This window comes from Xylocopa sonorina, chromosome 4 (assembly GCF_050948175.1).
Source record: "Xylocopa sonorina isolate GNS202 chromosome 4, iyXylSono1_principal, whole genome shotgun sequence".
Lineage (NCBI taxonomy): Eukaryota > Metazoa > Arthropoda > Insecta > Hymenoptera > Apidae > Xylocopa > Xylocopa sonorina.
Genome location: NC_135196.1, coordinates 6,397,378 through 6,420,005, shown reverse-complemented (window position 1 = coordinate 6,420,005; position 22,628 = coordinate 6,397,378). Strand labels below are relative to the sequence as shown.

At 30.6% G+C, this 22,628-nt stretch overlaps 4 protein-coding genes across 18 annotated transcripts in view; 2 read left to right on the top strand and 2 right to left on the bottom strand.

Moving 5' to 3' along the window:
• Positions 1-223: 223 nt before the first annotated feature.
• Positions 224-7,375, bottom strand: LOC143422886 (uncharacterized). Of its 2 annotated transcripts, XM_076893857.1 has the most exons (12): positions 6,934-7,375; positions 5,927-6,800; positions 5,763-5,851; positions 5,476-5,676; positions 4,991-5,026; positions 4,567-4,806; positions 4,286-4,458; positions 3,736-4,197; positions 3,325-3,647; positions 3,109-3,212; positions 1,660-3,021; positions 224-1,574 (listed from the first exon to the last, which is right to left on the bottom strand). In XM_076893857.1, the coding sequence occupies exons 1-12, from the start codon at positions 7,048-7,050 to the stop codon at positions 1,359-1,361; spliced, it is 4,197 nt and encodes a 1,398-aa protein (XP_076749972.1). In that variant the 5' UTR covers positions 7,051-7,375; the 3' UTR covers positions 224-1,358. The 2 variants fall into 2 exon arrangements, with proteins under 2 accessions (XP_076749972.1, XP_076749974.1); XM_076893859.1 differs by lacking the exon at positions 4,991-5,026.
• An 11-nt stretch (positions 7,376-7,386) lies between these two features.
• Dtd (D-aminoacyl-tRNA deacylase) lies at positions 7,387-8,639 on the top strand. The gene is made up of 4 exons (XM_076893860.1): positions 7,387-7,570; positions 7,930-8,020; positions 8,107-8,342; positions 8,507-8,639. Exons 1-4 carry the CDS (start codon positions 7,528-7,530, stop codon positions 8,605-8,607), a joined length of 471 nt encoding a protein of 156 aa, XP_076749975.1. The 5' UTR covers positions 7,387-7,527; the 3' UTR covers positions 8,608-8,639.
• Positions 8,640-9,615: 976 nt separating this feature from the next.
• Gcc88 (GRIP and coiled-coil domain containing 88 kDa) lies at positions 9,616-19,826 on the top strand. Its single transcript, XM_076894198.1, has 10 exons — positions 9,616-9,722; positions 9,809-9,973; positions 10,035-10,180; positions 10,258-10,492; positions 10,575-10,884; positions 11,099-11,397; positions 11,481-11,938; positions 12,070-12,093; positions 12,174-12,327; positions 19,721-19,826. Exons 2-10 carry the CDS (start codon positions 9,881-9,883, stop codon positions 19,724-19,726), a joined length of 1,725 nt encoding a protein of 574 aa, XP_076750313.1. The 5' UTR covers positions 9,616-9,722; positions 9,809-9,880; the 3' UTR covers positions 19,727-19,826.
• Positions 19,819-22,628, bottom strand: part of Cic (Putative transcription factor capicua) — a 41,025-nt gene continuing 38,215 nt past the window's right edge. For 13 of the 14 annotated variants that reach the window (XM_076894188.1, XM_076894195.1, XM_076894192.1 and 10 more), the window contains 2 exons: positions 21,428-22,361; positions 19,819-21,373 (listed from right to left, as the gene is read on the bottom strand). In XM_076894188.1, the coding sequence (XP_076750303.1) occupies positions 22,291-22,361 (71 nt within the window). In that variant the 3' untranslated portion in view covers positions 19,819-21,373; positions 21,428-22,290. Of the gene's footprint in view, positions 21,392-21,427; positions 22,362-22,628 lie in introns of all 14 variants that reach the window. The other variant, XM_076894190.1, reaches the window with a different exon arrangement.

The following is a 22,628-nucleotide window of genomic DNA, read 5'->3' as shown; positions in this document are numbered from 1 at the left end:
TATATAATGACACTGGTAAAATTAATAGTGTATAATGTATAATATATAATGCATAAATGTCATGAGTCTTTTTTCAAGACACGATAAATTTCTGAAATTTCAATCATAAAGCTTCTTTTAAAAATGAGTTTCTATCATATTTAAGAATTAGAAAAAAAAATAGTTAATAACTACAATTTTTAGATTGACGTAAAAATTTGATAAAACGAAACTAATTGCAGCAGTCTGTAGTTTGATAATCGAGAGTATATTACACGCACATTAATTGATCTTACATAATAAATATAAGATTAGAAAAAATTATGGCTTCTTAATTCATTTACAAAAATTGTTTACAAATACTAGTTTGTACAAAACATTCTATGTATGTGCTCAGAGATTAAATAAAATCGAAATATAATTTTGCACATTCAACTTTCACGTTTTGAACGTCAAATCGATATAACTTTCTCAAATTTTCAATGTTCAATATGTTGAATATATAGTTTGACTTTGCGTGTCAAGCATAAATGTAAAATTTATATATTATAACATGAATTAATAAGATCATCATTCATTTTGTACAACCTTAATATTAATATTTCTATAATTCCTCTTAGGATATATAAATTGCAAATAATTTCTTAATACTCAAAGGTATACTTTAACATATTGAGTTAAAAAGAAGTTATTACAACGATTTAATTTGTCTTAAAGTCTCTAAAGACTACCTACTTCGTAAGAAAAAAGATCTAATAAAGATCCAGTCTTGCATTACAATATTATGTCAAAATGTTCAGTTGGAACACGTGACTAAGAATTTGTATCTCACTTATACACACAGGAGTTTTCATTTATACTTCATACATAGATAATCTGCAGAATTATTTAATAAAATTAATAAACGTATATAGAAATGGTTTTTTTCGCTTTTTACAAATTCGCATTGCTTCAACTAATATATTTTTAATAATTGACCCATTCGCGCGGCAGTCACTTTGTATACATTATGCACAAAATGCCAATCATGCATGCAAAGGTTTGTTGCGACGCTTACACGAGTTTAACTCGTTATTCCGCGCGAGTGGATTAATCAGTATTCTCTATTAATTAACCGGGAATTGTACTTCAGTATTCTCGTTTAGAAAAATTACATTACTATCTGCTGTGCTGTCGCTAAAGTACAGCAAACAAGTATCATTAATTCTATATCAATATACATATGGTCAATTTTAACTTATTGGTCCCTAACATAAAATTTTCTAATAGAGTGTTGTACAATAAAGTGCTTTAAATTAAAAAATATCTAGCCTCTTCTAACTACGTTTTATTTTTAAACTACGAAAGCTATATTGTATACTAAAATATTAATACATACTTCAACATTTACTTTTGTACTTCAGTGTAAGTCGCATTTGTTCTATCCTTTCAGTGTATTGACATTCAATTTCTTTAAGCCTTGTCGCCACTTGTTCTTCTTGAGTACTAACGATTGCTTCAAGTTTTTGTTGTACTTGATTCATGGCTCTTTTATATCCTTCTTCTATACGTTTACATTCACTTAATAAAAATTTCTCTTTATTTTTCGCATGCTCCTAAAGTAATTTAAATATTAAATTCAAAGAAATAGAATCAAATTGATAAGAACTGTAAGAGGGATCCTTTATTAAGATAAATTACCTTGTAATTGTTTGCAGTTTTTTTTGCAGTCTGATATCTATCCTTTAACGTGTCTATATTACTTTTCATTTCTTTTTCGTTCTCCTTTAATGTTTTTATTTCTGCTTTCAAATTTTCCTCGCTTTCCCTTAATTGTTGCAATTTTTCGTTCATCTCAATTTCTTTATCCTTTATCTCTCTAATTTCTGCAGCCCACTTAGTCATTACCTGAGCCATTAAATTTCTCTCCTCGTCCACGTCACTTTCTTTTTGCTTTAACTCTTCCTGTAACTTTTCGATTTTCAACTTTCGTGCTACCAATTCTTTGTAGTACGTTTCAAGTTTGGTTTCGATCATTTGACTAACAAATTGCTCCTTTGCTTTAAAAGATGAATGTATTTTTACCTTTTCTGTAAGCATAGCCTCTTTTAAAGCTTCCACTTCTTGTGTCTTTTCATTACATCTGGTTTGTAGCTCTAATAAAACCGTTTTATATCTTTCCTCTAATTCCTTTCTCTTTTCGCGATGTTGTTCCTCTATACCTCTAAGCTCTTCAACTACTTTCTGTTCCATCTCTTCGCGGACCTCTTTTATCATAGTTTCCTTTATTTTTTGAAAGTCCGTACCGTCGCTAGAACTACGTGGTGACAAGTTTAATTCGGCAGATACTTGTTTTTGATTCTTCACATACTGTTCAAATTGCTTGGCCTGATTTTTCAATTTGAAAACAAGCTGATCTCTCTCTTCTTTTATCTTCTCAAAGTCTTTCAATCGTTCCAGTTCTTCATCTTTCTCTTGTAAATCTTTTTCCAATTGTTTGATTTTTTGCTCCGTGGCAATGTCACTCTTTCTTCCTGCTTTCAAATGGCTTATTTTGCTACTTAATTGTGTTACGAGATCTTTATAATGAGAAAGTTCTTTTTCCAGTTCACATTTCGAATTTAGTGATATTTCGCTACTTTTTTTGAACCTACTTTCGAAATTTCCAATTATCTTTTTCGTTTCCGATAGTTCTGCTTCTAATTGCGAGATTTTATCTTTATAAATGCTTCTTTCATTTATTAAACTTTCACATTTACTTTTTAGACCTTCATTTTCTACTTGATACCGTGCAACTTTTAATTTAACATCATCGGAATCTTCAATTTTTGAATTTCGCTTGATATTTGACAATTCAGAATCAAGTTTCGAAATTTTTGCAATAAGTTCATTTCTTTCGCTAATTGTGTTTTCATATTTCTTTTTCCACGATTCCTGAGATATTTCTATTTGTGCTATTTTCAATTTAGCATCGTCTAATTCTAATTGATATTCGGAAACTTTTTTATGTTCATCAACTGCAGCATGTAGTTTTTCTTCTAAACGTTTACAATCTTCTTCTAGCTATATGGACATGTATTAAAACTTATGAATTATATTAAAACTCATGTGAAATATATGAAAGAATTGTTTCAAATAAGATGTATATACCTGATTAATTTTCTCTAAATGTTCCGAACAATGATCTGGCAAAAGAACACTTATTTCCTGATTAGGGTGGGCGTTACGTAATTCATTTAAGGCTTCTTCTTTAGCTAAAATTATTATTTTTTTTTTATTTAAAGAAAAGCCAAGAAATTTCATATTAGAGCATTTACATAATAAATATTCAGATATAGAAGACGCTACCATAAGTATATTACTTACCCCTTTCAATTTCTTGATGAATTTTCTTGGTATATTCTTCCTTTTTCCTTTTTTCACAATTTAAATCTTTTTCTAATTCAATTACTTTACTTCTATACATGTCACATTCTTGCGTTAACTTTTCTACTATTTTTGCTTGTGCTCGCAAATCATGCTCGTATTTTTCAATATCTTTCTGACGTTCATCTAAATTGGCATATTTTTCTTTTAGCATTTTGATTTCAGACTTGTGTTCACTTATTAATTGTTCCTTTGTACTACAAACATCTATATACAATTCCTTAACACGATCCAACTCTTTCTGCGTTTGTTCTAATTGCACGCTAAAAGTTAAAACATTTACTTTGTTAAAAAAATGCATTTACGTTATACACCAGGGTTTTATTTTATAAACGGAATGTTAATACTTACGACAATTGCACTACTTCCACTTGCGCTTCTTGCCTAACTCTTTCTACAGCCTTAGCATGTATCTCTAAATATTCTTTATTGTACTCATCAATGGCATTTTTCTCTTGCTGATTTATAGTTTCTTGGTGCAGTTTCTTAAGAGTTTCTTGATTAATTGCTAAAGTTTCTTCTAACTTTTCTTCTAATCCTACTTTTTCTTCTCGCAACGATTCATATTGCTTCTTTACATCACTAAGGTGATTCGATAACTTTTGTATTTGAGCATTTGCTTTCAAAGCTTGATCTGTAAGTACAGATTTCAATTCTTGTTCTAATTCGTTAATACGTTTAGCGTATCGAGACGCTTCTTGGCGACACGTGTCTGCTACGATTAAAGCTTTATCAAGTTCTTTCTCTTTCTGCGATAAAGTATTTTCTAATCGAGTTATTTCCTTCCTTTTAACGGCATGTCCAGCTAAACATCTAAAAGTTAACAACATTATAATGAAGATAACGCTATGCATAATAATAATTTAATGCAATGTAAAACAATATGGTGAAAATGAATTACCTTTGCAACTCCCCTCTTAATTTATTTGTAATGTCATCATAAGGTTTTGATTTCGATTTATTGTGTAAATCACCTAGTTTCATCTGTCTAATAGAATCAGATTCCTCCTCTAATGTTGTTGTTAGTAATGAATCATATTGTGCTACGTCACTTTTTGCTATTTCCAATTTATTCTGTAAATACACCATTAATTGCAATATGTTCTATCCAGATTTTGAAATTTGTTTCGGAATATATTGTGAATAAATTATTCATTAAATATAAATTAACGCATTAAGCACCTGTAATTCTTGAATTGTTTTCTGCATTTCATCTCTCTCCTGCGTTACAATTTTAACCTGTGTTTGAAGTTGCATTATTTGTTGAGCATTATTAGTAGCCATGAGGTTTCGGCATTGTGCTTGACTTTCCTCTAACGCTTGTGCTAGACGATTCATAGTATCTCCTTTTTCTACCATAAGTGCTTCATGCGCTCTTCGTACATCCGCCAATTTATTTTCCAAGGCAACGTAAGATGTTTCCTGTTAAAATTTAATGAAATAAAAGAACTAAAATTATTGTAACATAATCAAAAAATATCTTTCTCTAGCATAAATTTTCATTTTCAGTAATATCGCGTCATGCAAAGCGTACAGATACTGAAAAATCAGTGAAATAATTTACATGAAAAAATAGTTTTCAAAGAATACAATATCAGAAACTTGCCCAGATACAATGAGTGTTGGAATCCGCATTGAGCAGCTATGACAAATATTAATATTATAAATATATATGTTAATTTTTAAATACACACAAAAAACTCAGTTCATTAATGAATAAGATGTGCTGTTTTATACAAACTCTGTTAGTGTGTACAATTAAAATATTATGTATCCTAGCAAACAGATATCACAAAAGATATCAAACCTTAAATCAATCTTACATTTCATAATTTTTATTTAGAAAAATTGTAGAAAAAGAAGTTTATAATATGGAAATTGAGTGGTCCTTAATATTAAATTCATTGGAGAAAACTGGACAAAATTACAATGAAATTTAATTTACAATGGATATATATATGATGTTTTAATCTTATTTTTAGCTGTAGAATACGCTGTAGAAGTTCGTACAGGAACATATAGAGTAATCTGTGCATCATTAAATCAGAAATCAATATAATTAAATTTTGATACAGTATATATCAGAAATACCTTTGCATTGAGTTTATCTGTAAGGACATCTATTTGAGTTTGCATATTTTTCATTTCAACTGCATGTTTCTCTTGTGCCTGCTTTAAAAATTTTTCATGTGTCTTATCACTTGCTTGCAAAGCTTGTACTCTTTCTAATACAGTTATTTTTTGTTGCAATTCTATTACAGAGTCTCTCGCGACATTTAATTCTTCTGTCATCTAAAATTTGTTATTTGCATCATTACGTTTATTTGCCATGTATGATATTGTGATAGTGAAAATATGTATTGTGAGAAAAATCTTACATTTTGATTTGTTTTCTCTAAAACTGCATTCTTTTCTTTTAGCGATGTTATTTGATTATGAAGATCAGCAATTTCGGCTTTTGCATCAACTATAAGAAAATAGGAACTGTTATCATCTCTTTTACATGGATATTTATTTACAATATTATTTCATCAAAACTTACCCAAAGCATGTTGTGTTTGATTCCTAGATATATTCGATCTTTCAATTTCAGCTTGTAAAAGAGTTATTTTTCTATTAAGCTGATTTTTTTCTTCTCCTCTTTCCAACTGCAGTTGTTGTAATTCTTCTGTTAATCGCTTCACCTCTCTCATTCGAACTGTATATAAAACTTCTAATTGTTCCTTACTATCATATTCTGCTGTCTTATAAATTACATTCTCATCTATCGGTCTACCATTTGGACTTGTTTTATAACAATGATTCAAATGATCCGATGTAACATTATCACCTCCGCCAAACTCAGAAATTTGTTTACACTGTACATTATTTTCATATCCATCAATGTAACCATTATTCGAATAATTTTTACTTTGAGCATCATAATGATTAGCTGGTGTTTGATAATTATACGAATAATTTTCATTAAATGTATATTCTTCTTGAACTTGAACTCTTAAATCTCTAGAAAATGCAGAGTTTGGTGGTCTTGCTAACTCATAAGGCGTTTCGGCAGTAAAATTATGCGCATCATTACTTCTATTACTTTTAGAATATGGCGTGTCTGTTTGACCATAAGCATTATAGTCTCTCTGTATATCAGAGATCGAAGGGACAATTTCTAACTCTGACCTATGATTTGTCATAGTATTGTCATAGTTATTCAAATTTTCAATACGATCATAAATACCAAATTCTTTCTGCACCTGAGACATATTATGTTCTTTGGATGATATAACTCCTTGGGCAGAAGAATTCAACATTGTACTAGAAACTTCTGCCTCTTTAGTACTGTCCTGATAATGACTACTGTTAATAGAACTAGTGTCATTGTCATCATCTAAATCATCAAATGCATTGGTCAAGAGATCTGTAATCTAAAACATAAAAACTTGTCTATTAAAGTTATAGCCATCAGATCTCATACTTTTGCATTAAACAGTTTACACGAACAGAAGGCTAATTCAATGTTACGCGATAATTCTTTTGGTAAAATGAATGAAAGTGCACCTCTTTATTGCGCCGTTTAATGTCTTCTTGTTCTTCATCTTCCTCTAAGCCTTGTGCACTTGTATTTAGCTGGATACTTTCTGAGCCCTGAAACAAGCTCAGACCTGGACCCTCCATTCCTATCGTCTGGCATACACGAATTTATCATGAAAACCAAACATTTATATCCAACATATTTTTGTTTATAACACCATAACCTAAACGCAACAAGTGGGTCAGAGAAAATCAGTTTGAACTACGATCCTAGATTTAGCAATAGATTACAACTCTTAATAAGCTCATTTTTTATTAATCTCAACAGGTCCACGACAAACAACGTCGTGATTATTAAACTTTTTGAACGATTGTGCACTCAGCAATTTGCTTGTAAACAATCTTTGAAAAGTCAAACTGCATCACAGGAAGTCTATATGCGGAAGTAAGCTTTCTGACTATCCAGCTCTTCTATTGGTCTGTTCATGGAGTATTACTGTATCTATAGTGACTGTAGTAGCGTATTTTCTTTAAGAAATATTTAACTGTAAATAGTTTACTTACGTATATACGCTGATAACGATTACTTGTACGATATAAGAGGCAACGGTTAGTCTTAATATGAAAGCGGTAATACAACGAGTGACAAAAGCTAATGTTTCAGGTAATGAATTAGGTTATACATGTTTTATTGTAATAGCTAAAAAAATTATCGTCTTTATGAGAGACAAGAATCAAAAAGAAACGTTAAATGTCTCGCCATATGTTTACGAAATAAAAACTGTATATACATTGTATCAATTTAATAAAACCTAGTCAGAAGACAATGTTTTCTCTTTTCTAATTCTTCAAATACAATAATATAATACCAAGCACAATATAAACCTATTATATAGAAATTAATTATATGAAAATAGCTCATCAAGTGCTTCTCTGAATCTTTTACCATTAGAACATACATTTTATTGTTACAGTTGTATGCAATTCGTTTAACATTAATATGATAATAGAATAATTTTTCAGTCGATGGTGAAATTATTAGTAGCATTGGGAATGGTCTCTGTGTCTTAATTGGCATAAAAAGGGATGATTCAACGGAGGACATAAAATATATGTAATAAATAACATTAGTGTATTTGGTATTATAATATAAAATAGTTTTGTTTCATAAAGTGAAAGATAAATTGTTATCTGCCTTAGAGTAAAAAAGATATTGAATATTAAAATGTTTGATGATGATAACAATAAAAAATGGGCTGCTAATGTTATGGATAAACAATATGAGATATTGTGTATTAGTCAGTTTACACTGTACCATACTCTGAAAGGAAATAGATTAGATTTCCATAGAGCTATGCCTGCTCAAGAATCGCAACCATTTTATAACAAATTCCTTGCTGAACTTAGTAAAAATTACAAGCCAGAATTAATCAAAGGTAAATAATCAATAAATAGAAGCAAGTAATTTTTTATAAACAATACATGTACAATAAATATTTATTTATCTTGAATTGGAATCAAATCCAAAAATATTACTATCGGTTTGTTAAGTATTTGCTGATGAAAGTAACGCATCTATTTTCTTGAATACTTTCTACAGATGGTAAATTTGGAGCAATGATGGAAGTTAATATACAAAACAATGGACCTGTAACATTAGAAATAGAATCTCCAATTAAGTCTAATGAATCAAATGAATGAGTATAATGAAGTGCAATGAATATTGATGGAATTAAAAATAATATTATGTAATAAATATTACTTATTAGTTTTGCAAGTTTCTAGAATTCTCTCTCCCTTTTTATGTTTTATATATTTTTTATAATAAATTTATTATATGTACCTAATAATGTTCAACATTTACTTTATTTTTCAATGGCATAAGTTGTGTATAATAAATATATTTGAATATAATTTCACATACATAATTTTTTAATGTAATATATTGTGTAAGTACAAAAACTAGTAATTTCCTTAAAAATGATGCCTTCTTTATTATACTTAAACTTATTTTTTATATTCATATATCTTTTTAACAAACAGAAGCATAAAACAGTTTATATAACTCGCGTTGCCGTTATGTATATTATATATATATATATATTATATATATATATATATATATATATATATATATATATATATATATATATATATATACATACATATAGCTGTAGATATAACATTTAAACAGTCGAACATGCATACGTATTTTGCCGCGTTGCAAAGCTCCTTTGTTCTTCACATAGAAAAGTATCAGAAAATACCTATTAAAATGAATGAAATGTTAACCCTGTTTAATATTTATAAAAATCATGTAAATTTTTATTTTGTAATACGCTTAAACATAACAAATTTTGGTTTCCGTTTCAGCTGTAAATATAGTTATATAAAAAAGAACATACGTATATAGATATACACATGTGCAAATTATCCAAAGATGACAACGAACTGAATAATACAAGAATTATTTAATAATTTCTAAATATTAATTTTAATTTTGCTGTATTTTTTGTTCAAAAATTTGAAATTTTATTAAATTTAAAATAATTTAATTTATTAATATATTATTGAGAGACAATGGAAAAAGAGTTGAAAGGACATAAAAAACAAACGGATGTAGAAACTGAACATTCGAGAGGTATATAATATTATCTTTAAAACGTAAATTTCATATACAAGTAATTAGTATTTATATTTTAAATAAATTTGGTATTGCTTCGCAAGTAGAAAATGCGGACAATACGAAGAATACGGAGTCACGTATATCTAAAGCTACGAATACTGCAGATGATGAATTCATTAATGCGAGACAAGTATGATAATGTTTATTATGGAAATTTTATATTATTCTTAAATTAAATAATTAAATTTTATATTATTCTTAAATATCTATTTTTAGTCACGCGAAATACAAACAGATGCAACGGATGTGGAAACAGTAGAAAAATTAAAAAGTCGACTAGATACTTTAATGAATTCTCTGGCTACCCTATCAGCAGAAAAATCTAAAATGGAAGCGAATTTTCAGCAAGATAAAAAACAACTAAGAAGTGAACGAGACGAAGTAAGTTTATATTGTATATATTTATTACTTTACGTTATGTTAACATGCAAAATTTCTGCAGTATGAAAAAATAATTAAAGATTTGAAAGAAAAGTTAAAAAGAACGCAAACTACGAATCATTCAGAAATCGAACATATAAAATGTAAATTAATTATGGAACGACACGAAAGAGAAAAAGAACTGGCGGATCATGTAAAAACGATAAAGTAAGTGGCAAACTGTACAAAAATATGATTAACAAATATACGATTCGTAAATGTAATACTAATTTTTCTTTTTTTAGAGAACTTCAAAAATTATTATATGACGAACGACGAAGTAAAGAACAACTGGAAGCACAATTAAAGAGTCAGTTTGCAAACAAGACTCAGTGTAAAATACTAGAGGCTGAATTAGAAATCACTAGAAATAAGCTAAAACAAGCGGAAGAAGCAGCTAAAGAGACTCCTCCAATTCTATTATCACTCCAATCTGAAATGGCTCTTATGAAGAAACAACATTTAAATGCAATACATGAAGTAATTGTGAAAGTTATATATATTTGTATAAAATAGTTTCGTCCATATTATTGGAATAAAGTAATTAATTTATGTATTGTAGGAACAAAAAAGGGCTGCTGCTGCAGAGCAGCAAGCTCGAGCTTTAGCAATGACTCATGAAGCAAGAGTAGCTGGCTTAGAAGCAAGATTGGCTGAGCTTTCTGAAGTTGTTGGAGGATATGATAGACTCAGACAACAAGATCAACAAGCAATTCAGAAATTAAAAGACCAATTAGTTAGTCTACAAGACTCTGAACATGATTATATTAGTTCAAATAACGAGCCTGAAGAAATTGTTTCTAGGATAAAAAATCTCTACACAAAATTGTTGGATTTAGATAACAAAAAAAGCGAATCAGCGCATGTTAAATGTAAGTGTATTAATAGTTTTTACATACGAAGTGTATTTGAAACATATGGCCACGTAAAAAGATAAACTTATAAACGATATAAAAGAAGAAAATCATTTGCAGCAATTTTGTTTAATCAATCATAAAATCTGACCATTTACTTCATTTACATCTTGTATGCATGAATCTAGTAGGGAAACGTATACTTAAGATTATTGATAAATTTTATTTATAGCCCTATTGCATAGTTTGGACTTGTATGATAAACAACAAGTTTGTGACTACAAAGAAAAATACGAAACTCTATTACAAGAATTCGAGGATTATAAACAACAAATGAAATGCAGTAATGTCGCAAATATGTCGTATAATATTCAAAGCCAAAATATGACATCACACGATAAGAATAATAAGACGCAACTACATTTTTTGAAAGCACATAACAGTAATTTAGAAGAGAGAATACGTGTTTTAAATAATGAAATTATCAATAAAGAAAGAGAGTTACAGTTGAAACTAGAGCATCAGGAAAAGGCAATGTTCTTTCTTTTTGATCGATTTTTAATAGATACGTTTGTAATTAAATTGATTACTGTAACTAATAATCATTATTACAGTCATTTCAAGAGGAACGTGGAAAATTAAAACATTTGTTATTACAAAAGGACAGTGAATTTCGCAGTAAGGTATCTACACTGGAGCAACAATTATTACGCCAACGAGAGCGATCGATGGCTCTTATTGATGAAAAGGACAAAGAAATTTTAACTTTAAAAACGTCCTTTCATGCATTAATACCCAATAAAGAAAGTACGGTTGAAAACAAATCAAGTGCATCAAAGCACGAAAGTGGAGCAGAATCGGTAACCGATTTAGTAACAGGACTATTAACAAGCGATAGTCCTCCAATATTGCATTACAGTCAAGAATTAGCAAGAAAAGAAGTTCAGGTATCAGCTTCTAGGAAGAAGGTTTTACAGTTAGAAGCTACATTACGTGAAAAACAAAGAGAAATTGTTCATATCAAAGAGAAACAAAAGGAAGATACAAAAACTTTACAAGCTCAGATTGCAAGGTAAGTTTCTTTGATTTACTATTGTATGAAAAAGCTTCTCAGCACAAGGTTGCATTGCTTCAAGGGGCACATATGCTGATGTGTGTATTAATATTATTATGGGTGTTGCTAGGGTGTATTATGTATGTTAGCGATGTTAGTGCCACCATCCAAGGGTATAATTTACAGAATATTTTGGTTCGTACTAAGGTAAATCTTTTTGTATATATATTTATATACGAATAATGGTTTCTAGGCTCGAAGCTTGCAAATCTAGAGAAGGTGCAAATCTTGAATATTTGAAGAACGTCTTTATAAATTACTTAACTACAAACGATGTTTCCAGCAAACGTCATATGCTGAATGCTATTTCTACAGTATTACGTTTCACTCCAGAGGAAATGAACAAGGTAAAACATTAATTAATACTATGAAAACGTGTGCAAAAAAAACATTGGCTAAATGGACGTAATTTTGGCATATTTCTACTTCATTGTATTCCTATGGTGCTAATCTATAAATAATAATATTTAACTAATGTATATTCAGTGGCGGCTCGCGTATAGGCAGTGTGGAACTGGAGCAGCCCCTATTTTCATTTGATATTAACGATAACATTTAATATAATGAATCTTTTTCTTCTTTAATTCTTTCTCTATACTTGTACAACATATAATTCTTGAGCTTTCTGAGTCAATAAGCATCCCCAGTTTATGAAAAAGATACAAAAATCTTTGTATGGATCTGTGCGCTTCACAGTTCCAGCGGTGTGGCGCTTGGCTGTTGTGCGCATGCGCGCGTAGGAAACTGCACGCGACACTACGAGGGAGAGAGAGAACACTGTCGCTCCCGCAGTACCAATCCTGACGCGTTAGTGGAAGGTAGTTTTTTTTTTACTCCGCGTGTGTTGTGCTTAACAATCTAAACAAGTAAGAAATAGAATTTTATCGAGTCTTTGAATAAGTTATCCTTTTATACATGGTCGTCTCCTTTCACAAAATTTGAAAACACCTCCACTAATTTTCGTTACGAGCCGCCATTGTATATATTATTAGTACTATTATGCTCGCGTAAACGAAAAAGAAAGCAGGTTAGCTATTTTTGAACACAATCGATTATTTATTTTTTAAAATTTTACCTTCGGATTATCGTTAAAAAATAAATATTGAATAAAATAAAATTATTCTCCTATTATTTAATGAAATTCATAAACAATATAAAGTAATTGGACACTAACATATTGACATTCCTTGCATTATTTATATATATATAGATTTCACTTATAATAAAATAAAAAACCAGAAAAAAGTTGTAATTTGTAAATCTATTTTTTACTTAAGATACGTAAATACTAATTATATTCACTATTTTAAACAAATGTATATTACTATTTCAAAATCTCATATTGAATAAATATAAACGGTAAAACATTTTGAAATAAAATTTAAGCAAATCGTCGTGTTACATAAATCTCTCTCTCTCTCTCTCTCTCTCTCTCTCTCTCTCTCTCTCTCTCTCACTCACAAATACTTATACTAAATGTAGGAAGAAGTGAAATATAAATTTGACAATCGATTTATATTATTTATAATCTTACAATTATATTATGTGGCAAGTGTGTGGACAACTCAGAAAAAGAAATGAAGCTTCTTGTTGACATATGTTGTACAAAGTATGTTGTACATTTCGATACATTGATTAATAACATTGCCATTATATGCTTGAAACTTACGTTGTCGATGTCGGAGTAATCAATTTTAAATGCGCGTCGACGTTTATATTACGTTCTCTTATGTTTACTTTTAGATGTGTGATCTCATTCCCTGAAATTAATAACACCAAAATTTCATACGTATCACGTATATATTCTGTCGTATTTAATTATAATCCTGTTTGTATTCTATGTGCATTGTGTGTGTGCATGTGTATATAAACACACGCGCACACAAAAAGAACGACTGAATCGTGACCACGTTTAGCATATAAAAAAAGAACTGAACAGCTTGTTGATAGCGTGTTTGATAAGTTTCAATGCACTCGATGACTGCGCATATTTTATTCGTTTATCCAAGATACACACGTTTTGAAGCTGGTTGAGTGTTCTCCTCCGCGAATTCTCCAATGATGCATAACTTAATTTCGTATATTCGTCTCTCTCCACCAGGGTAATAATACGTCTTCGAAGCAAGATCATCGATTATGTATAAATGAAAAATCCACGCTTCGTTCGATCGTTGAACGTACGTTGAAATTTCAACATTTGGCGTTATCAATAAAATACGGGCAAACGGGCAGATTATTAAACGGTCAGGGTATTCGTTAATCGGCTTGCATCTTTTACGAATAATTTTCGATCATACAACTTGCGATCTACGAGTTTTGACTACATACAGGGAACGAGCGTCCCTCGCGCAGACTTCAGTCTGAAAACTCTTGCACGCGCCACCTTTCATTTATTTAGCTCCTTTTTCTCTCTTATCGTCCCGTGACACGCGATTAAAATGTTTCATTAAGTATCTCGAAGGCATGACGATGTGCACCTGTTCGATGGTTGTATTTCAGGCTCAGAATGTCGGCGATTGTCAACACAGATTACAACATTTTATTTGATAACACTTGATCAATATTTTATAATTAGACATCGGTATATAATATATATGATTCTTTAATATATATACTTTTCATGAAGAATATTTCTTGCGAATAATTCATCAGTATTTATTTGTTCTTTGAAAATTTGTAAATGGTAATCTGCTAAGATTCTTCTTTCTTTTGTTTTTTTTTGTTTGTTTCTTTTTTTACAATAATATAATATATATATTATTATATTAATATATATTAATATATATTAATATATATATTAATAATATATATATACGTATATAATGATGTTAGTGTAATACTAATGTACAGAGGCCCTTAAATAACATTTCCCCGAGAAGAGTGCATATCTCTGTATATGTATACGTTGGAATAACATCATTTTCTTTGTGCACGTCACCGAAAAATATTGATGCGCGTTCGCATTAATACTTTGAGTCGCTCGAAAAAAAAAAAGAAAACCAGTCGATAGACTCTTTCGTGAAAGAAGTCTTTTATCGACTATGATGGACTACCTCCTGTGTATCATTTCCAACTATCTTTCCTTTCTCTCTTTATTATAATCTTAATACAAACGCTAACACAACATTTTATATAACAATAATATTATACCTATTATAATATTTATAACCTTAATATAAATATTATAGTATCGGCATAAATTATCTTACAACTTGTATTAAAATTATAATAAATCTGAATTCTTCAGTCTAACGGAAGTGAGATTTTAAAATGCTGTCCTGTTACACGTTAAATAGTCTTTATCGGTGGTGTACCGATTTAATGCCGTTCAACCTTATCGTATTCTTATTTCATAACGTCTTTACGTGTGTATGCGAAGCTTCTAAAAGCCAAGGGAGTAAAATAGTCCATCAACTGTACGGCATTGCCTTTGGGCTGCGACAAATAAACGAATCGTCGTTGAAACATGATTCGTGACGTCGAATACAATCGTGTCAAGCTGTATGGTACATCGATGTTGCTATTGTTTCCTTTTTCTCCTCTTTCTCTCCGAATGACAAATACAACAGACAGGTGTGAAACTATTTTTGTTATAGATCTAGTATAACCGTTTGCGTTATATTCGAGTTTCGACTTCGTTATTTACAGATTTACTGTACGAAATTAAATACAAAACATTCGTCGAAGAGAGTTCACGTTAGAACGTTACGTATTGTGTCGTTTGTAATCCTACGGTTAGTGTTTTATTTCACTTGTTATCTTTTATAGTGATAACGGATAACTGCAAACGGCTATAATTTGGATTCGTATCGCTGGACAAAATGAGATTCCCTTTCGTCCTTTTAACTTTTCGGGGCTCGGTGGGTTAAATCCTGTGCCTCAAAGAGTTAAATACAACAACCTCGATACATGACCGGACAAATGAACTTGCTGATTCGTGAAAGAAGCTTTAATGAATAAATAAGTACCGTTTCCTACTCTCTCTCTCTCTCTCTCTCTCTCTCTCTCTTTCTTTCTTTCTTTCGCGCGCACACACACACCCACACACACGCGCGCGCGCATTAGAGCAATGTGACATTATACGGTTCCTATCGAACAAATAATTGATAAATATTTCTTATATTCAAAGGTATCTGCACTTTTTGTTATGCTAAAGTAAATCGTACTCAAAGTCATGGATCCTTTTGCTACATAAAAGATTCTCTCAGCAGCAAATATTAGCACTGATTTAACGTATAAAGAATGAGCACACAATAACTTTTACTAAAGAAAAATACAAGAAATAATTCTGGCGAACGTTCGATATTTTTTCTTGTATATAACGAATAATATTATTCCTTGTACCATCATTATTCACAGTGTGGTGAAAGTAAACTGCTATTGATTCACGGGTTTATTAAAAAAAAGATTTATCCTTTCAAAATTATTATAGATCAAATCATCAAAATAATCTCGTCGATTTATTCTGTATCCTTTCATTGTATCGCTGCGTACATGTACGCTCAAAATATCTTTTTAACACGTTGACGTAAATGTCGTCTGTAGACGTTCAGTGACTGGGATTGAACACACAAATGATGGCTATATATTCTTAATATTATAAATAAATGATTAAAATTTATATCAGTGTTGTAGGAAATAGGAGAAAAAAAATCAGCTGATATTGGATTTCCTTGCCATAAAATGTCACAGTGCTCCCGAGCAAGTTCCGTGTTACTTTTTTTTCCTTTTGTTATACTAACGTCTCGTATCGTTCGGTTCTTTTCTTAGAAAAAGTAACGCATTTGTAAGTCAAAATGGCCACACTGGCGATTTGGTCCAACAAGTGGTTCTCGTATAAGGGCATCGGAGTTAAAATCTGCCAATCGCGACTCAATCGTCTGCATACCTTTGTTCACGTGTTTGCAATTCAAAAATTATATACACCGTTGCTAAAATTCATGAGAAAAGAGGAATATCAAATTATTAATATAAATTTAACAACTATGATTATTATAAAATTGCGTCGATGTGCAACGTTTTATTAAAATTCCTTTCACAATAAATTTATAAAGAGTAATTTAAAAAATTGCTTTATGTGTATGCCTGTGTATGTCTGTGTGTGTCTGTGCTTTAAGCACATATTTGATAGAGTAGCATCAAATTGTTAGTGGCTGTGTCCAAAAAATAATATTATACTTCGTTTATGACAACGGTTAGAAGTAATCTGCACGTAACTACAGACGTACTTGTACGTGTAAGTTGTTCAGTTTTCCATAAATGAGCTCAACTAGAAATGACAATTATTTATAAATATTTAATACGTAACAAGAATCGATTGATGTTAAATTATTAAGTAAAATTTACATACAAAATTATAGATCCTAGCTTACGTTTATGATTATAAAAATTAAGATTAATTGCTTTTGATACTTATAATATTTACATAGATACATGTACAGTGCTCTATTATAATTGACTCGATATATAACTTAAAATTTGTCGTTTATATTGTTTTTGACGGTATTAATTTCTCACATTTCCGTTTTTTAGTTCTCTTCTGATATGTATATATAATTTAAGTTACCCTTGCATTTTTTTTATGAAATTTTGAACAAACCAAATTTGAAACAATAACACTTCAATGCCCTTTACGTAATTTAATTTAGTACCGACTATCACGAGTAACGTCAGATCATTTCTTCGAATGATCGTACAGTCGAATTTAATATGAACATGGGAATGTACCCGGCGACACTAATTTCACGTCAACGAAAAATTGATTTTCTGTGCAGCTTGCCTTAAAAAGAAATAGCTTTAACTAAATGACAATAATTGAATTTGCAAGTCATGCTTGAAACTCACAAAAAAAACATTTCCACTTCGGATATTAATGGTAAATGAAGCGGAAGAAAAAGAAATGTGCTTAAATTTCCATCTTTTTTATGTAATCTCGAATTCTTGTGACAGAAGAGTTTGTAAAAAGATATATGCACTCGTTTGAAACAGTGATGAAACATTGTTAGGAGAGAAAAAGAACAAATTAGTATGTACAATTAGAATTTTCAGAATCTAGTATTGTATATCTTTTAGTGCGACACTGACAACATTAGTTTCTTCGCTTAAATAATTTATCTTCAACACGATTGTCCATATATATTGTTGATCCAAGTTAAAAATCGATCCTTACAAGAATATTTCCAGATTTTCATGCAGACGGCGTTGCATAGATTGGTACAGATTTTAATACCTCAGCCGTATCATTTGTTTCTATAATATGTGTTTTATATATATGCATATGTATCGCGTGTATATATGTATATGCGTTTGCAAGTTGTTAAATATTTCGCTGTGTCCTTACTTTTTTTTTTCTCCATACAATTACCCTTTATTACCTACGCCACACGTAGATACGCACGTACGTTTCCGGTACCACGCATCGATGCTGTATATAACGAAGTTTCACTGTACGTTTTTTACACAGTCGGTTAATCGCTTCTACGTACAACTTATTACTTCTTCTATGCTCGGTATCGTTTCATTTTACAACATTATCCATGTGATTGAATATTATAATCGTATAACAATTTTAAAAATATATCAGAATTAAACGAGGAATAATAGAATGACTATAATAGATGAATAGCAACTTAGATCGTAATAAAAATACATTGAAGCAAATAGAGTAATAAAAAAAAAAAAAAAAAAAGAAAAGAAGAGAAAGGATGGAAAAATGGTGCGCTAGGGTTCGTTCGAGTGCGTGTCATTTTATACAATTGGAGTTGGGAGGAGGAACGGATCGGGTAAGGAATTGTAATGTGGTGAAGAAAATGCCTGTAGAGTAGCCGCCACTTTACTTTACTTCTGTTTTCCTAGATCACAGTCACATGTATGGCTGCTAAATCACGGCACATGTTTCATCACCATATTTTTGTTCTTTTTTTTTCCTTTTTTAATGAAACAAAGAGACAGGGAAAGAGGGGAGATAGTATGAAAAGTAGCTTCAAAATCTTATCAATACTGGAAAATAGTTCGCTAGTTGACACAAGTAGAAAATATAATAATCCGTTTAAATTCTTTGAGAAGGGCAAGTGCGAGAGACACTTGATCCCTGTTTAAGATCTATTCCTGCACGCAACAAAACTGATCCCAACAGATAATTTAATTGCTCGAGGAATGAATGTTTCGCTTTGAGACGTAAGGGATTTTTATTAAAAATCGCTATTGTTATGCATTTGATCGTTACTTCTTTTATATCAATTTAGATGGTTGACATAAAATGCTCGCGAAAGCCAAAAACAAGCTTTAAAATAAAGATACGCATTACATCTAAAACATTTTTCATAATAAAACGATGTATACGCAAAATAACAAATTGCAGCGTAACATTGAATTCAAGTTAAAGTGTGTTTTTACAAACGACTTAAAAAAATTCTTTTTCTCTAAATGAGCGTGTATAAAAAGTATTGTAAACCGCGATCGTGATGCACGCGTGTACTAGTTTTCTTCTTCAAGAAATAATACTATTTTTGTTAGGGCAGTTGCAGCGCGATATTTTTCAAAACGTAAGAAACAGATAAACACAATGTGAATAACAGGAATATTGTTTAAAAGGTGCGATAGAAACGCAAAATTGATGATATCTAATAAACACGATTAACGAATGCGTGAATACGAATATTAACTTATATTTTTTCTACATAATAAATACACCTCTAGAAAGAAAAAAAAGAAAGAAACTTTTCGATGTACCGTTCACAGGAGTGATCAGTGCAGATTTCAAGTGTCTCCTCTCTTCAGTTATTTGCTTGCCACCGGTGCGTTTAACGCTCCGTTAGAAGTAATAAATCAAGAAATGGTAAGAGAGTAATGTAATATATTATATACAAATAATAATATCCTAACACTTTAGGAAAGGGTTAACTTTGGAGAAGGGTGAGGGGGACCATGCCGTTGCTCAACAATCTACGACATACGAAGGCCCATAATCTTTAAATCGTTTTTTTTCTTCTTCTCATATCCTAATCCTGCCTGCGCTCTCATTATAATTACTATACTACAAATTACAATGCTCTACTCAACCGTTTCGTATATACCCTAAATTTCTTTTATATAATATATACTTAGTTAGTATATATATTGTATTTGTTTTCTATGTACAAAGTATGTAGAATAGACATTGTACCTATCCTAACTACAATATGCGTGCCGTGGCCCGAGACTTTTAAACCTTTCAAGGTGCGCTTTTTTTTTTATAAACATATCACTAATTACATAATCTATTTTACAGCCAAATTCAACAATCTCCGTTAAAATTCAACGCGTTCCCACCAAAAATACTAAGAAAATCTCTGTATAACGTAAAAATAATCATTTGATCGATAAAATGCGTTAAAATAAGCGAAATAGATTATTGTATATATATATATTATATTATATATATATATAAAATTTGCATCATGAGCAACGAGTTCTGTTAAAAGCGTAGTAACAAAATTCAAATCGCAACAACATATCCACTAAATTTAAACGTTAAATCTTCTCGGTACTTTTTCTCCCACCTCGGTGCTCGATAGTAATATTAAATTTGATCCAGTCGCAAATGTATCTTTCATTAGATCACGTACGCATTTGGTTACGACATGCTAAAGGTAAAAACAAATAATTTGTCACGGCCAAAAAAAAAAAAAGATTAAAAAAAAAATACGGCCCGTATAAAACCGCTTACATCTAATTTGGCCCAAAAAAAAATGTAAAGAAAAAAGCAGATCAACTTTAAAATATTTATAAAACGTAAATCAAACGCGCTGAATTTAAGCGGAGCTCTAAAAACAGTAGATAAGTACTTTCGAGAATATTGGAAACATATTACATATTATCTATATCAAGTGGCGTCTAACAATTAATTCTTTACTATTAAGGGACTTATTACGCATGCATTCCCTTGTTTTGTCGCCGCACAATGGCACGATTTTTATCTCCATTGTTTAATATAATCTATCTCAATCACCAAAAGAATGCTTTCGTCTTAAAATATTTAGACACAGCATCGTAGATACTTTTAAACTCTTCGGATATCTCCCACTCCAAGCCATGCCATATTATTTACAAGTAAAATAAACATATCTGCTGACTGCATTACATAAATTTTTGTGCAATGTTTATCGCAGTTCTCCATCTATAGTTTTCTTTTTTTATCTATATCATATATATAAAGTATAACTAAAGTATATAAACTCTGATTTCATTTTATAATGCTTCGTTAATTCTAATACTCTCTGATTACGATTCTTTTCCTTTTTTCTCACATAAAAAAAAAAAAAGAAAAAAAAAGAAAAAAAAACCCATACATGTCCCACACACACGCGAAAGTTCGTTTTCTATATATCACACATACTCTCTCTTTCTCTCTTTCTTTCTTTCTCTCTCTCTCTCTCTCTCTCTCTCTCTTTCTTTCTTTTTCTCTACTTGGATCTCGTAATATTTTCTTTAACAATGTTTAACAATGGCTTAGGCCTTCCGTAATCCTTCCAAGGTGTTTCGATGTACAAATATCGTCCGCGTATATTTGAAATTGTAGAACTATGAATTGCGACTTTATAACGTAGTAAAATAATTTCCTCGCCTTTGTATTATCATAAATTATCTCTAAATTTAGAATCCATAGAGATATTGTTTTTTTTTTCTTTCCGAAAGAAGAGAACCCTTTTCTCTTCGAATTACATATCTCGAAACAAGTTGCTTCACGCAATTATATCATTTCTTTTTCTCATCTCGTTATAAAAAGAATAACATGATTAAGCTTGTAATATGAGCTTCTAATTTCACTAATGAGCGTTATCGTTGTTATAGTACAGTAAAGTTTTTTTATCACGCGAACATTTCACAATTTTATATGTCATTATATTTCCAATATAACACAGATTCTCGAACACACACGTAAGTCAACATTGGTAATCTTGAGTAATATTCGGTACGATACCTCCGTTCTTTAACTTTATATATAATATGATGAACTTTACTGATATGTGTACATCAACTCACCTTGATATGCCTTTCTATAAGTTACCTGCACCAGGTTACATCAAAGTTCGAATTGCACTAAAGCCTTGCAGCACTTTACAACTCGCAAAAACTTGTACATCAACAATTTTCCCAATAAAATTTTCTTCTCTCTCTCTCTCTCTCTCTCTCTCTCTTGCTCTCTCTCTCTTTCTCTCGCTCTCTCTCTCTCTCTCCCTCTCTCTCTCTCTCGCTCACTCTCAATGAATAATGATGTACTCATGTTGTGAAGTAAGGGGATGCATAGTATCACAGTTGGCACGTGGGCGCTAGCTACCACTACTGCTTACAGGCAGTGAATGTGGAGCTCCCATCGATGTAGGAGGAGCAGTCAATGGTCCTAAAGAAAATCTCTCTGTCAGCTATCTGTATTATAACGGATACACTGGTATCCGTTTAAACTCGTAGCGAATCCCTGCAATTTAAATTCAGACGATTCATCCCAATCACTTTCGACCAATTTGGTACCTCAAGTATAGCAAGACCTAAACCTAGTTATTAGTAAATATACATACATTGCAGTGTATTTCATCTCTTCTTATTTCATTGATGCACAAAACAAATATATAGAAATAAATGTTGAAATGTTCTTAATTTTTGTATGGCT

What these genes read in the sequence shown, in the direction of transcription:
- Dtd (XM_076893860.1), top strand. Translation starts at nt 7,528, where the DNA reads ATGAAAGCGGTAATACAACGAGTGACAAAAGCTAATGTTTCAG. An exon ending in GACAAAAGCTAATGTTTCAG is followed by an intron (nt 7,571 to 7,929) that starts GTAATGAATTAG and finishes ATAATTTTTCAG; the next exon opens with TCGATGGTGAAATTATTAGT. An exon ending in CAAGCCAGAATTAATCAAAG is followed by an intron (nt 8,343 to 8,506) that starts GTAAATAATCAA and finishes TACTTTCTACAG; the next exon opens with ATGGTAAATTTGGAGCAATG.
- LOC143422886 (XM_076893857.1), bottom strand. Translation starts at nt 7,050, where the DNA reads ATGGAGGGTCCAGGTCTGAGCTTGTTTCAGGGCTCAGAAAGTATCCAG. An exon ending in CAGATAAACTCAATGCAAAG is followed by an intron (nt 5,027 to 5,475) that starts GTATTTCTGATA and finishes TATTTGTCATAG; the next exon opens with CTGCTCAATGCGGATTCCAA. An exon ending in AAACTGCAAACAATTACAAG is followed by an intron (nt 1,575 to 1,659) that starts GTAATTTATCTT and finishes AAATTACTTTAG; the next exon opens with GAGCATGCGAAAAATAAAGA.
- Gcc88 (XM_076894198.1), top strand. Translation starts at nt 9,881, where the DNA reads ATGAATTCTCTGGCTACCCTATCAGCAGAAAAATCTAAAATGGAAGCG. An exon ending in CGAATCAGCGCATGTTAAAT is followed by an intron (nt 10,885 to 11,098) that starts GTAAGTGTATTA and finishes TTTTATTTATAG; the next exon opens with CCCTATTGCATAGTTTGGAC. An exon ending in AACTAGAGCATCAGGAAAAG is followed by an intron (nt 11,398 to 11,480) that starts GCAATGTTCTTT and finishes TCATTATTACAG; the next exon opens with TCATTTCAAGAGGAACGTGG.